Source organism: Penicillium solitum (assembly GCF_028829755.1).
Source record: "Penicillium solitum strain IBT 25940 chromosome Unknown utg000001l_segment0_segment0, whole genome shotgun sequence".
NCBI lineage: Eukaryota > Fungi > Ascomycota > Eurotiomycetes > Eurotiales > Aspergillaceae > Penicillium > Penicillium solitum.
In genome coordinates, this window is record NW_027072121.1 from 5718019 (window position 1) to 5731056 (window position 13038).

The 13038-nt window shown below is 47.9% G+C and overlaps 6 protein-coding genes across 6 annotated transcripts; 2 read left to right on the forward strand and 4 right to left on the reverse strand.

The window, feature by feature from the left end:
• Positions 1-635: 635 nt before the first annotated feature.
• N7455_002165 (uncharacterized protein) lies at positions 636-1511 on the reverse strand (the record flags this gene model as incomplete). Its single annotated transcript, XM_040951927.2, has 1 exon — positions 636-1511. The coding sequence occupies one exon, from the start codon at positions 1509-1511 to the stop codon at positions 636-638; it is 876 nt and encodes a 291-aa protein (XP_040818185.1).
• Positions 1512-2880: 1369 nt separating this feature from the next.
• On the reverse strand, positions 2881-3270 carry N7455_002166 (uncharacterized protein; the record flags this gene model as incomplete). Its single annotated transcript, XM_040951525.2, has 1 exon — positions 2881-3270. The coding sequence occupies one exon, from the start codon at positions 3268-3270 to the stop codon at positions 2881-2883; it is 390 nt and encodes a 129-aa protein (XP_040818312.1).
• Positions 3271-3900: 630 nt separating this feature from the next.
• On the reverse strand, positions 3901-5691 carry N7455_002167 (uncharacterized protein; the record flags this gene model as incomplete). Its single annotated transcript, XM_065604233.1, has 2 exons — positions 3901-5091; positions 5182-5691. The coding sequence occupies 2 exons, from the start codon at positions 5689-5691 to the stop codon at positions 3901-3903; spliced, it is 1701 nt and encodes a 566-aa protein (XP_065462724.1).
• Positions 5692-7393: 1702 nt separating this feature from the next.
• On the forward strand, positions 7394-9174 carry N7455_002168 (MFS-type transporter sphD; the record flags this gene model as incomplete). The annotated part of the gene is made up of 2 exons (XM_065604234.1): positions 7394-7666; positions 7723-9174. The coding sequence occupies 2 exons, from the start codon at positions 7394-7396 to the stop codon at positions 9172-9174; spliced, it is 1725 nt and encodes a 574-aa protein (XP_065462725.1).
• Positions 9175-9691: 517 nt separating this feature from the next.
• Positions 9692-10666, forward strand: N7455_002169 (monooxygenase sphC; the record flags this gene model as incomplete). Its single annotated transcript, XM_040951962.2, has 1 exon — positions 9692-10666. One exon carries the CDS (start codon positions 9692-9694, stop codon positions 10664-10666), a length of 975 nt encoding a protein of 324 aa, XP_040817752.2.
• A 514-nt stretch (positions 10667-11180) lies between these two features.
• N7455_002170 (beta-ketoacyl [acyl carrier protein] synthase domain-containing protein) lies at positions 11181-12538 on the reverse strand (the record flags this gene model as incomplete). Its single annotated transcript, XM_065604235.1, has 3 exons — positions 11181-11745; positions 11878-12370; positions 12430-12538. 3 exons carry the CDS (start codon positions 12536-12538, stop codon positions 11181-11183), a joined length of 1167 nt encoding a protein of 388 aa, XP_065462726.1.
• Positions 12539-13038: the final 500 nt, after the last annotated feature.

Consider the following 13038-nt stretch of genomic DNA (forward strand, 5'->3'; position numbering starts at 1 on the left):
TTGACGATCAAGTGAAGATTTTGGATGTGGGATGATTGGTTACCGTTCTCCACACCTGGACCTCGGGATGTCCTTATCAATGCCAGCTGCTCTATATCGCCCACGGGTGGTTAACGGGTCTACTCGGTTTATAAAAATGATAGATTATTTCGGGGGCTCAAGGCCCAATTGTATTGAGAAAGCGATTCTGAAAGACACCACATCGCAGATGCCGGGTCAAATAACGGCACTGCAAAATCAGAAAAAAAGAAGAAAAAAAAAAAAGACGGAGCTCAGTTATGACCAGCATAATAGATACAAAAAGAAACCATGCGCCTGGTCGAACGTGCTAATCCGCTAGAAGCGGGGACATGGTCAAGACCAATGTCACCGCCGTAGAACTCCATGACGAACGCGCTTTTTGAAATGAAAAACATGACTGCGAAAGGATATGTACGAGTCGGAGGTAATGGAAGGGTATCAAGGAAAGTCAGAGAATGGAGCAAAGCGCCACCGAGTAAAGGAAAGCCGATAAAAGAAGTAGTAGAGATCAACCCCACTACGGGACAAATTTGGGAGCACAAGGGGTGCTTGGTTGTAGTAGACGAGGCGTGGAGATCGGGTGGACTCGTGTATGGGACTGGGGAAACACTTCTTCAGTCTTCCCAGATGGTCTCCAGATCGAGATCCTGCCGTCGCTCGGCACCACAGACACTCCATCGCTTGCGCTTATCGCTCCGAACTGTATATCCGCCTGATCCCCCGCGCATGGTGGTGAATGAGCTGGGCACATCGGATGCGCCACGCCGCCGGTTGGCAGTAGTTGCCGCGTCGGCTGCATCAGCCGCTTCTTTCAACTGCGCGATGCGTTCTTCCTCGAGGGCCTCATTCTCAGCGTCAGGGATGTCGGGGATTGTTTCCAGGGACGAAATGCTAGGGCTTCGGGAGCGAAGGCTGGTCGGGGTTGAGGGGACGGAAATGGACGACACGGAGCCAGACTGGCCAGGGTAAGATTCGTTGTATTTGGAGCCCAGAATGGGTGAGGAATGTAAGGAGGGGCTGATAGGGGTCTGGAAAGGAAGGGGTGAAGTTGGACGCAGGCGACCGATGCGGGGGAAATTCTGCGGCATCAGGATAGGAGATGAAGCTGATTGTGAAGGCGATTTGGGAATGGTTTCTAATTCTGCGTTCTCGGAGATGGTTTCTGAGATATTGAGGGAGCCCATGCGGTCGACGTAATCGTCAGGGCGCATTTGTAGGGGGTATCTTTTTGCGTCGATTGGTGCCCCGCGGCCATTGACGAAGATATAACGACCCTGGGAGTCCAGCCCTGGGGAGGAATATGCGCGCGTCATAGACGGCATGCCCGGGATTCCAGCCAGTGATCGGGAGCGGAGATGCGATCGGGCCAAAGGGGATCGTGTCCGGGATGGTGCCTGTGAAAACCCGATCATGACGTCCTCCTTACTCTCGGGAACAACCCCGGAGTTGATCCCGGGTTGACGGCGCATCGCTTCAGGTTGTGACTCCATGATGTGTAAAGAAATAAGAGAGAGAGAGAGAAAAAAAAGGGGGGGTAAGGGAGATTTACCCTCGCATCATGGCATAGAGTAAATGAGGAAACTCTTGGACCTGCCAAGTGAAAGGAAAACAGAAGTTTTCCTGGGAGAGATAAAGTGGTGAGGTCAAGGATGTGGAAAAGGAAAAAAAAAAGGTTTGAAGAACACAGGAGAAGCCAAGGCCCAGAATGTCAACGTTCAACATTTCAACGTGATGATCGTCGATCTCTTAGAGCCTCTTGGCCTTTTTCTTTTTTCTCTTCAACTATTTTTTTCACCTTTATTTTGTCTCGATGATGTAGTATCTAGTATGGATCTTAACCATTGTTTTTGGTTCTATCAGATAGTAACTATTCTTAGCTACCAGCTATTAACATTAGATATTTTACTCAGAGATATGTCATTAAACCTATATATATACTAGGTATATATATACTTTGACTTGATATATCTATGACTTTCTAGGATAAAAGATCCGATTTTAAACTAGTGACTTCATGCATGACATACAACAATTTTACATGGCTTTTTGGGTTCAGGTTATTTCTAGAGGGGTCTTTCTAAATGTCTAATTCTTGCGAAACTGTCCCCAATGGGGATCTGGATGGCCTTCTGCGTGATCTATTTCTACCTTCCACAACGAGGATATACCAATATCAAGGAAAGGAACAGTTTCATCAACTCCTCAGGCATCTTCAACGCCCATTTCTCGACCATCCTACCGAAGGCAGAATGGCAGTTCAAAATACACAAAATTTCACCTAAAAACACCCTCCGCTCAGGGTGAATTATTTTTTTGTAGCCCGATGCCCAGCGAATGTGTTGCCGTGACTAGTCTTGTCGGAGTGATAGTGAGAAAGGCCTAGTATTGCCCCCATACTCCCGTAAGGAACTTCGGCATTTGATGAAATTGTGGGTCAAGTGATTGACAAAGCTTTTGGGGGCCGCGTCTTAGCGTCGGAAGTTGACCGGCACGTGAAATTCGGACAGTGTCCATACTGGCCCTGCCGTCTTTGGTTCTATTGAGCACTAACTGTGTACGAAGTAAACTAGATTCAGTTGCAAAAATGCTTTCGACGGCCAGTACACATGGACATAAATTGGGGGTTCTCTTCTTAATTTGTGCTCTTTCTTACAATGATACCGAAACCGAACATCACATTTTTTGATATAGAAGTCGTTGAACAGGCCTCTAAGGCCATGTCACTTTACTCTATCGCAATTGACGATCTGTGTCCTCCGATCAAGAACCGTTGTTTTCAATGACAACATCCACACACCCTTGCATTCAACTTGGTAGGATAATTATCAATATAGCCAACGTTCCCACTATCCATAACCATTATTCCTCTCCACCAAGATAATCAGTAGCTTGCTCCCAAAGATTTAAAAAACGTCCCGCCTCATCAAGCTCCGCCATGAGCATCAGCTCCATCTTCTTTTCAGGATCCTCCCCAACCGCAATATATACGATCAACCGTGCGGCGATCTTATTCCCATCCTGTGCGAAGAACTTCACTTCAGCATCCCATTTCTTGCAGTTCGCGCGGAAAAATCCGACTTTCTCCACTCCCCGCTCGAAATCTGTTCGATCACCTCCGGCAGCGACCCGGACTAGTTTGGGATTCATGTGTTGTTCACAGAAGGAACGCGCTTCGGTGGGATCACCGATAAATGTGCCATCGAGGAAGGCTTTGAGGTCTTGGGCTGTGTATTTCTTGGTTGAGGACATTGTGGATAACACGAAAGACTGCACTGTAGAAGTACAGATTTTTGGATTGTTTTTCGGAATAATACTTGATCTCCTGCGGGTATCTTCTGATCGGATATATATATGGGCTTAGGCGTCCCACGCTAAAATCTCACGTTGGATATACATCTACGTTGACCTGCCGGTTTCTTGAACCAACCTAAACTCTATTACAATAGCATTAAGAAGGCGGGAAACAAATCGAGTTTTCACCCATCATTCCTTGGCATCTAGCCTATGATAAGAATGCGAGCGGATATGCATGCAAGATAACGGCGTCCAGCTATATGCATGCATCCCGATGACCCCGGATCTGATATGCGTCTGAGGTTTAAGATCATATTATCAGCTTTGGATTATCCCTTAGCAACACCCTTAGATCAACAAGTTATATATACTATGTCTCTTACATGGATTTTAGAGGCACTGAGCAGCTGCGATTACTCAGCCATTCCACCCCCTTATCTATATAACTAGGTATCAATTACTCCCGGTGGCTCAAACCATCCGCAATTGCTAGAATTGTGGGTATATAACGGAAAGCTTAAATCATCACCAATCAGAATCTGACTCCGAATCTGAATCGGAGTAGCGATTTGCCTGCTCGGCAGCTTAGTTCATTCGCATTCGCATGCGAAAATGGTCGAGTCGATCAGTCTGCGACGTCAGGTTTTCGAATGCCCTGTCCGTGAACGCGGGCTCGTCTGCATCTTCTATTGCATGTTGTAATTGAAGAGGATATTCCACGTTTAATTGTTGATCGAATAACCTGTCTCGAGCAAGTAGAGTCGTGCAGAGGAGTTTGAAGTTCGGGTGGAGGGTCCGGTGTGTCACCAAGCGGTTCAAAATGTGAACCACATCCACCAGCTCGTCCTTGAACTGCTGCAAGGTAAACTCACTGAGTCCGTCCAGTATACATATAATGGTAGCCTTGCGAGAGAGCTGTTCGATGAGCTCAAGAAAAGTGGAACACAGCTTTTGAATATTGTGAGCTTCTAGCTGGTGGACGAAATCTGTTGTATTGATGAAATCGAGATTGAAACGCCGACCCATTTGGAGAAGTTGAGCGAGGAACGAGCGTATGAGCCCATTGGGTCCGACAAGAGAGTCCACTCGGTTATGACGGGACCCGTGAAGGCCGCAGAAATAATGCAATATTATGGTTGGCTTGCTCTCTGCATTGCTGTTACGGCGAAGTTGCAGGGCGAGCATTGCGCACAAGATGGAGAGTGGAGTAATACGACCTGGGCCGGAATCAGCAAAGTTCCCATATACGAGGAGGCTCGTGGGTTGTGTTGACGCCATCCATGAAGTAAAGGTAGGGGATGCAAAAACCTGCTTAGCCTGGGCTTGAGCCAAAAAGCTAAATTGATCGAGCTCCTTGAGGATAAGCTGTATATCGTTTGTCGAATGCTGCGGGCTGACCCCGAGGATTTCGTGTAGCTCAAGCTCATCTAACAGGGGCTCTGGTTTCAATGCCTGCCGTGGTGCTGGGTATTCCCATGCTCGATCATCTTGCGGTTGATCAACATGTACAACTACCTGGTACAGTAAATTCGTTATCGCTGGACCAGACGGATGACCCTTCATAATTTTGATCGAATCAGCATATCCTTTCTCCTTTGCTTGCGACAAGGCCGCTATTTCGGCAAATCTCCTTGTCGAGAATGTAGAGACATTTCGAGATTTTGTGTCTTTGTTCAACATCATCTTCACCAAATTGGCCCCCAGAGCAATGCCATTGATTGATGCCGATGGATTTGGCACAGCGGGCAGCCAGAACAAAAAGCGTCTCAGTCTGCCCTATAGACAGGTGTTCATGCGCTACTATGTGCTTTTTGCTGCCAGTAAAGTCATTGGCGAAGTTTGGGGTTGGAAATATGGAAGACATACAAGAGATAGTAGTGCCTGGATATTGAGGAGACGAGGTGAGACAAGTTGGTCGATATTTCGGATAGCTCGTTTCGCATTGGCCAAAAAGCCTGCGATGATGTCCGTGTCAATTGACGAAGTTCTACGGGCCCCCTTTGACTGATCATGGTCCCGCTGGTGAGCGCAAAGTGATTCCGCTGACATCGCGATGAGAATGAGATTGTTGTAGCAGATGATGGAGGCCATATCCCGCTCAGACGATGAGGACTCTCTCAGTCTGGTGGCCATCTGTTTGAACCCGTTCTTTGTCCAGATTGGGAAATATTGATTCATACTCCCAATGTACGTCTCAATCATAACATCCAAGATGGCAAATGGAGGTTCTGTAGGCAGCGACATCTCTCCCATATATTTATCTTCTCCCTGGGCAACGAGGAGGTCAATCTTTTGTTGAGCATGCAGAACGCATTCCTCTATGGCGTTGCTCTCCACCCCAGGGATTTCAAACAGGGCATCCTTAATGTTGAGCATGATTTACTCGAGAGACGTTGGACCAAAGCATCTCTCATTATCGTGACCCGAAAGAAACCGCCAAGGAAGTCGGCTATATATAGGCTTGTTTGGTGAGCTTGAGAAATGCTGGGGAGATAACTGCTGAGGAGATATGCACTGTGACAACTCTCGAGGAGAAAAATTTGGCGTAGGTCTCGATGAACTGCCCGAGTGCATGGTGAGTGGAGGCAAGGCGATCGACGAGGCCCCGAAGAGCCGATTCAATGACATTCTAGTTTCCGCCACGGAATTCTATGGCATTCAACAATATGTCCTAGGTAGTTGGTTATTAATGCTTAACTCACCTCTAGGTGTTGTAGGTGACTACCCATTCCCAAAATCGGGTGGTTTCTTTGCATAATCAACTAGGATGGTCATTATGTGGGTATTCGGGAAGCACATACAGAAGAGTTGTCTGGTTACACTTTTTACCTTGACCAGACCACTCACATTGTAAGCCGAGACGCTCACAATTCGTGCACGTTGGTTTATCTCTGCTGCAGCGGATTTTCCTGATCTGGCACTGGTCACACACTGCTATGTCCATCAGTTGACTTCCTCACGATGTCGGAAATATTCTTACCCATGTAGTCATCTCTGCCAGTATCCTTTGGCATCTTTGAAATCTAGTCATTGAAGAGTCGAAGGTTGGAACTCGGTTCTTAAGACGAAAATGTCACACCCTCCAGTTTGTCGGGGGCCAAAGTGGATCGTCCTCTCATCCCGGTATAAATCCTCCCCCCACCCGTGGACCCCCCCGGCACTTACATACATGCATGTAGTTACCCCTCTCTCCTTGATTTTTCTTATCACTTCTTTTTCCTTTAGTTGGTAATAGCCAAGGACTGGACACGTAGTCAGAACCCCGCCACACATATCCACTCAGCCCTACAAAATGGTCGATTTACTGTAAGGCATAAACCCTATGTTGACTTCCGAAATATCAGTATTCGCTATCATCCATGTATCCTGCACGTTGGGGGTAATCCTAAGCAATACTGGCTTACGCAGACAAGTCATATGTATAGCCACTAACTAAGCTATGGCTGTAGAATAAGTCAATGCTGGAAGGTAAGCAGCTGGGCCTGATGGAGCATAAAGCCATACAATAAAAGAAATAAGAATTCTCAACAATGGCAGGGTATAGGCTGGGGAAGCCGAAAAGTAACCCAAGGGTATTTATAGTGCGATCTATACCTATGTAGGTAGTAAAATGCGTGTCTAGGTAAAGGCTGCAGTACTTAGTGCCTGGAATGTGGATCATCTAGAAGCGGACTCGGATGGGCTGGGCCGTCCCGACGTGTGGGAGCCACATACTGGAGCTAATATTTCCAATCCTTTTACTCCGCAGTACGTACTAGTTCTATGTATCCAATCGGCGACCTCGGGATTGTAGGTGCATTAGCATCATGGATGCTTACGTCCACACGTGCGGCCCCCGGCCCCCGTCCCGGTCTCAGCTCTCAATCTCGCGTATGAACAAAGAAAGTCCAGTCCAGAATCTTTATATAGGCACCAGCCGGAAGAACTAATATCCCGACAAAGGGAAATTCGGATTCTGTCCAATGTTATCCCTATAGGTACTCTTGTCCACCCATTACCTTGTACTCAATCAATCTCTCAAATCTCCTGTCTCTCCCCTTGGGTACTTGTGCCATAGTCAATCTGCTCGGGAAGCACTATGATCCATTCCGAGGCCACCTCCGGCCCAACTACCGAGATCTCTGCTATTCCAGACAGACCGAGATTGGAAGAAAACTTGGAAGTACATGGCGTGGAGAAAGTGACTGAGATCAGGGATACATACTCCCCAACAGAGCAAAATGAGAAGGATGATGCTGAATCAACGACCAAAAAGCCAAAGTCGCTTTCCTTCAAGCTCGCGTTCATAGGACTCGCAGCGAGTCTTTTCGTGTTCCAGTTGGATGCAACATGCCTAAGCATTGCCCTTCCAGTGAGCCATGGCGTCTATTCCCATTCGCGTGCTGCCCTACTCATCCCTATCACTAGACCATTGCTGGTGATCTAAAGGCCTCGAGTCTAGAGTCATTCTGGGCAAATCTGGCCTATACTCTTTGTGGTCTAGTAATGCAACCAGTTTGGGCCAGCATCTCCAACGAGTTCGGTCGCAAACCCCCTCTTTATATATCCATTGGATTATTCTTCATCGGTTCCATCGTCTTTGCCACGGCGCAAAATATGGGGACCATAATTGTTGGGCGAGTCCTCCAGGGTCTCGGTGGTGGCGGAATCGACGTCTTGGTGCAGGTGATCCTCGCAGATATGACAACACTAGAGGAACGCTCGACATATCTAGGCTTAATGGCCATTCCGTCGGCCGTGGGTAATATCATGGGTCCTACCGTCGGGGCGCTATTTTCCACGTATGCCTCCTGGAGGTGGATCGGATGGATCAACCTCCCATGGCTCGGAATTGGGACACCTTTGGTTGTCATCTTCCTCAAACTTCGCCCTATTCCGCTCGATTCCACGCTCGTTGGAAATTTAAAGCGTCTCGACTGGATTGGCATAGCGCTCTTCATCATCGGAATCTCGATTTTAGTTATTCCGATGAGTTGGGCGGGCTCTTTATATCCATGGGCCTCCTGGCAGACTCTCCTTCCACTATTCTTAGGACTGGCGGCGCTCGTCGCTTTTGGCTTCTACGAGGGAAAGCCTACAGATCCTATCGTTCCTCATCGTATTTTCCACTCGAAGACCGGAAACGTGACTTTACTAGGAGGCTTCCTCCATGGCGCGGTGCTAGTCTCCCTCTTACAATACTTGCCCTTACTCTACCAAGCTGTAGAGCTCCAAAACGCAATATCATCGGCCGTATACCTATTGCCTACCTCGATTATTAGCGTCTTAGTGGCAGCCGTCTCGATGATGCTAGTACCATTTTTTGGAGGTTATGTGTGGGTTTTACGACTTTCGTGGGTCATCCTTACGCTAGGATCCGGCTTGCTAGCCCTCTTCGAAGTAGGGTCTTCAGCATCTATGTGTTACGGGCTTCCTATTATCTGGGGTCAGGGAGTTGCGCTATTACGCCTTAACATTCTTCCGATGCAAGCGAGCGTGAAGAATGTTGATGACACAGGCTTAGCTATTGGGCAGTTTTCAACTATTCGCATGTTTGGTGGTCTTGTCGGCCTCACTATATCTTCGTCAATTTTCAACAATGTTTTCTCGAGGGCTGTCACTGATACTACACTTGAGCTGACGGGAGCCTTGGCGCCTCTAAAAGATGCTTCCAAGTCTGTGAGCTTCATTGGCTCTTTGCGATCACTACATGTTCCTATATCAACGCTGGGCCAGGTATTAGGTGTCTATCTGAAGTGCTTCCACACAATATTCTATGTGATGACAGGCCTGAGTGCACTGGGTTTGGTGAGTTCAATGTTCCTGGATGAGATAAACCTGCAGGGCCGGGGACTTGGGAACCAGCGCTTTGAGGACTAGTCCGAGTTGAATTGTTCAATTCTATAAAGTCTTATGTATTCATACCGAGTCTGTTTAATGTTTAATGTATCCATCAAGCCGATATCTTTCCAAAACATTCCGAAATATCTCCATATTCGTTCGAGTCTACACCAATGTGCCCTACGATTGCTATAGGATCACACAGAAAATCTGGACACGAACGTTGAAGCATGAATGCAACTTCTTTTCCCCATGTTTCCCCAGTCCATTGTCATTCTTTTAGGATATTGCAATCACCATTGATTGCTGTGCCTTGAAAGCGCTTATTTCATCAAGGGCAAATGGTCCTCGCGATCGGATTCCGCAACCCGAAGCTAATAATGGACGGGATCCGAGGCTAACAACGCTCTTTGTATTGAAAAGTCTAGACGCCCAACACTTATGAGAGGTCATCCAGCTAATATCGTATCAACGCCGGTGGGCTTTCAACTCACATTGATCGAGCTGAGACATCCTAGTTCCCCTGCTATCTATCTAGTTGCGTCGATTTTCAACCATGTGGCGAGTTCCTACGGACGTTCCTCAAACTGCCATCCCTAATGGACTCCAACTCGTGGAGGTACCAGCTGGCGCACCACTGGACGAAGTATTTAAGCATTGGAAGGAGAGTGGTGCCGTCATCCTGAAAGGAATGCTCACCCCAGAGGAGGCGGACCGAGTCACCAGTGAACTGGAGAAACGCCTCTATTCCGTTCAAAGAGGAACACTGATTCCTCATGAAGACCTCGCAGCCTTCCATGGCCCGAATACAAAGCGTGCAGGCGACCTCATTAATCACAGCGCTACATTCCGCGAGCGCGTTATTGAAAATAACTTCATTCACGACATCTGCAGACGATGCTTCACCGAAGGCGGACACAACGGAGACTACTGGCTATCTACAGCCTCAACCCTCCATGCGGCAGCTCCCCAGCCAGGGCAGGTGTTACATCGCGACATGACATCCTACCCACCATACGCCATGCTCGGACCCGACGGCACAGAGGCCAAAATTAGTTTTCTCTTCGCGTTCAGTGACTCCAAGGACGAGAACGGTGCAACGCGCATCATTCCAGGAAGCAACAAGTGGCCCTTCCACCAGCGCGGCAACATGAGCCAGACAATTCCAGTGGAAATGAAGAAGGGCGATGTCCTCCTCATTGGCGGCAAGGTTATCCACGGGATGGGCGAGAATAAGACACAAGAAGAGAGGAAATGCATCCAGCTCACTGTTGTCCCGAGTTTTTTGACTCCACCTGAAGCGCAGCCTTTGATTGTTACACTGGATACCGCGAAGACAATGTCAAAGCGCGCTCAGCGGTTTGTAGGGTTCAGGTCACAATATCCTCGTGGCTCGCCGGGACTGTGGACAAAGGATTACATCGACGTGGCCTTGCATGTCGGGCTAGATGATCTGAGGGGTGCCATGGAAGATTTGCAGGAGGTGATAAGCCAGCCCAAGCAGTGGGACATGATTGATTATGACAATTAAGCCGATAAATGAGCTGATCCCCTATTATGTCTTCGATATTGTCGATATATCATACTATCATACTATCATACTATCATATCAATCTTATATCTCTCAGTAAAATTGGCCGTAGAAAAATTACGACTCTGAAGCTCTAGACAATGGACAAGTTTACATATTTTCAAGTAGATACCTACATGTAGGTAGTTGGTAGTAGTTGATAGTTTAGGGGAAATCCAATGGATTGCTTCACCCAGTCAGTTAAGTGAGAGATCTATTTTAGAAGTGCCATTTTCCCTCGCGGCCCACTGTATCGTGGCGAATGAAGAGGATAAAGTCAAACATACTGCTGCTTACGACGTTTTAGCAGGTACTAGTATGCCTGCAATACCTAGCATACCAGACCGGGAGGCAACATTCCTGTATGGTTACATCTGTAGACAATTTCGGGCCTTCAGAGACAGAGTAACTATTATTCCTTTTACAGTCCGTGACATATTTCACGTTGAGGGGACAAAAACTGGGACTATAGCCATTATCTAACAGTGAATTTGATATTCGGCGGGATGGTGCGATATTGGAGTGCCTTTACCATCTTTAAGAGAGATACAAGACCAGATGCGGCTTCGGTATGTCCGAGATTGGGTTTGATAGAGCCGACGTACACACCCTTATCTCCAAAGACACGGGCGACCGCTCTTGTCTCGATGGGGTCACCCGCCGGCGTACCGGTTCCGTGACACTCAACCATAGCAGTTTTTGAGAAATCAGTGATGCCTCCAAACTCGTAAGCCCTCCTCATCAAGGCTTCTTGCACATCTGTGCTAGGTTGGGATAGTGTTGGGGTCTTTCCGTCTACGTTATGAGATGTGGATCTCACGACAGCTTGAATTGGGTTGCCATCACGGATGGCATGGGCCAAGGGCTTGATAAAGATGGCCGTGACAGCCTCTCCTCGGGCATACCCATTGGAATCAGAAGAGAATGTCTTACACGAGCCATCGCTGGACAAGACTCCTTGCTCCTGCATAGCCATCGACATACCAGGAGCGAGGATGAGATTGACACCACCCACCAGAGCAGATTCACAATCACCTCTGCTAATTGCTGCACATGCTTCGTTCAGAGCTACTAAAGCAGACGAACAAGCTGTGCGAATTGTCATATTTTCCAATCATGTCAGCCCATCTCTACTTCCAAGGTTGGGTTCGTGTATTTATAAAACATCATACCTTGGGCCTCGGAGATCATATTCGTAAGATAGACGATTGGCGACGACGAAGTCACCGGCACCGGAGATACGATGAATTCCCCAGGGCTGGGTTTCGCGCCCAAGCATCTCCAGCCAGTCTTCTCCGAAGTTACCAATGTAAGTACCGATCTTCTTACCTCGCCACTGTGTCACACCAGCATCCTCGAAAGCCTCGCGAGCCACTTCAAGCATCAACCGTTGTTGGGGATCGGCACGCTCTACTTCGCTTCGCGCCATGGTGAAAAATGACATACCCAATGCCCCGATCTCGACACTCTCATCGAGGAAGTATCCATACTCGGTCGAGACAGTGCCTGGCTTTTTCGTGTCCGAGTAGTATGAGTCGATGTTATAGCGCGACTCTGGAACGCGACATCGAGCGTCTTTCTTTGCAAGAAGGAAGTCCCAAAGTTCATCTGGGGTCGCCAAACCCCGGGGAGGCGACATGCCATACCGCAAATTGCGATCGGAATCTGCCCATTGTAATGGACCTCAGTGGTTGACACACCACTTGGGCCGTTTTCCTCCGCACCGTCTGTGCCATTTATGTGTACGCCGTTGGTGGAATGGCCGTTAATGAGGTAGTTGTTAACAATTGGGTCATTGGCGCCATGGCCGTTTACTCCATTGGTTCCGTTCATAGTCATGAAGTTTGTGAATGTTGATCAGAAGCAAAATGGTATTTCGTGGCACACTACCGGGGCGATCTCTGCATTTGACTTCGAGATTATAGAACGAGTTTACCATCAACAATATGCATATATTATATTTTCCCGATAACCTAGATCCAAGCCCTCTCTTCGGGATTCCGCAACGGGCGTGCGGCCTCCCAACTCGGCATCCGTAACCCGCGTTTCCATGTCTCAACTGAGGGGGATTCCACCGAAGAGATTATCGCTTCTTTCTTCGCCTCCAGATCACCAAAGTATCTAATCCGCAGACTGAATCCATTTGATCCCAAGCTGTCTTCCCAAATGGCCAGTTCCGGTGGACAATTGCTCCGGGGGCACTACAATGTACTCGGGCCGGGGGAGGTACATGTATGTAATGGATTCATTTTAGTTAATCTAAGCTAATCATAGAATAAGTAAATCATGTGAAAAGTCTCTTGAAATGGGAATACAACAAGACATGCTCTCAT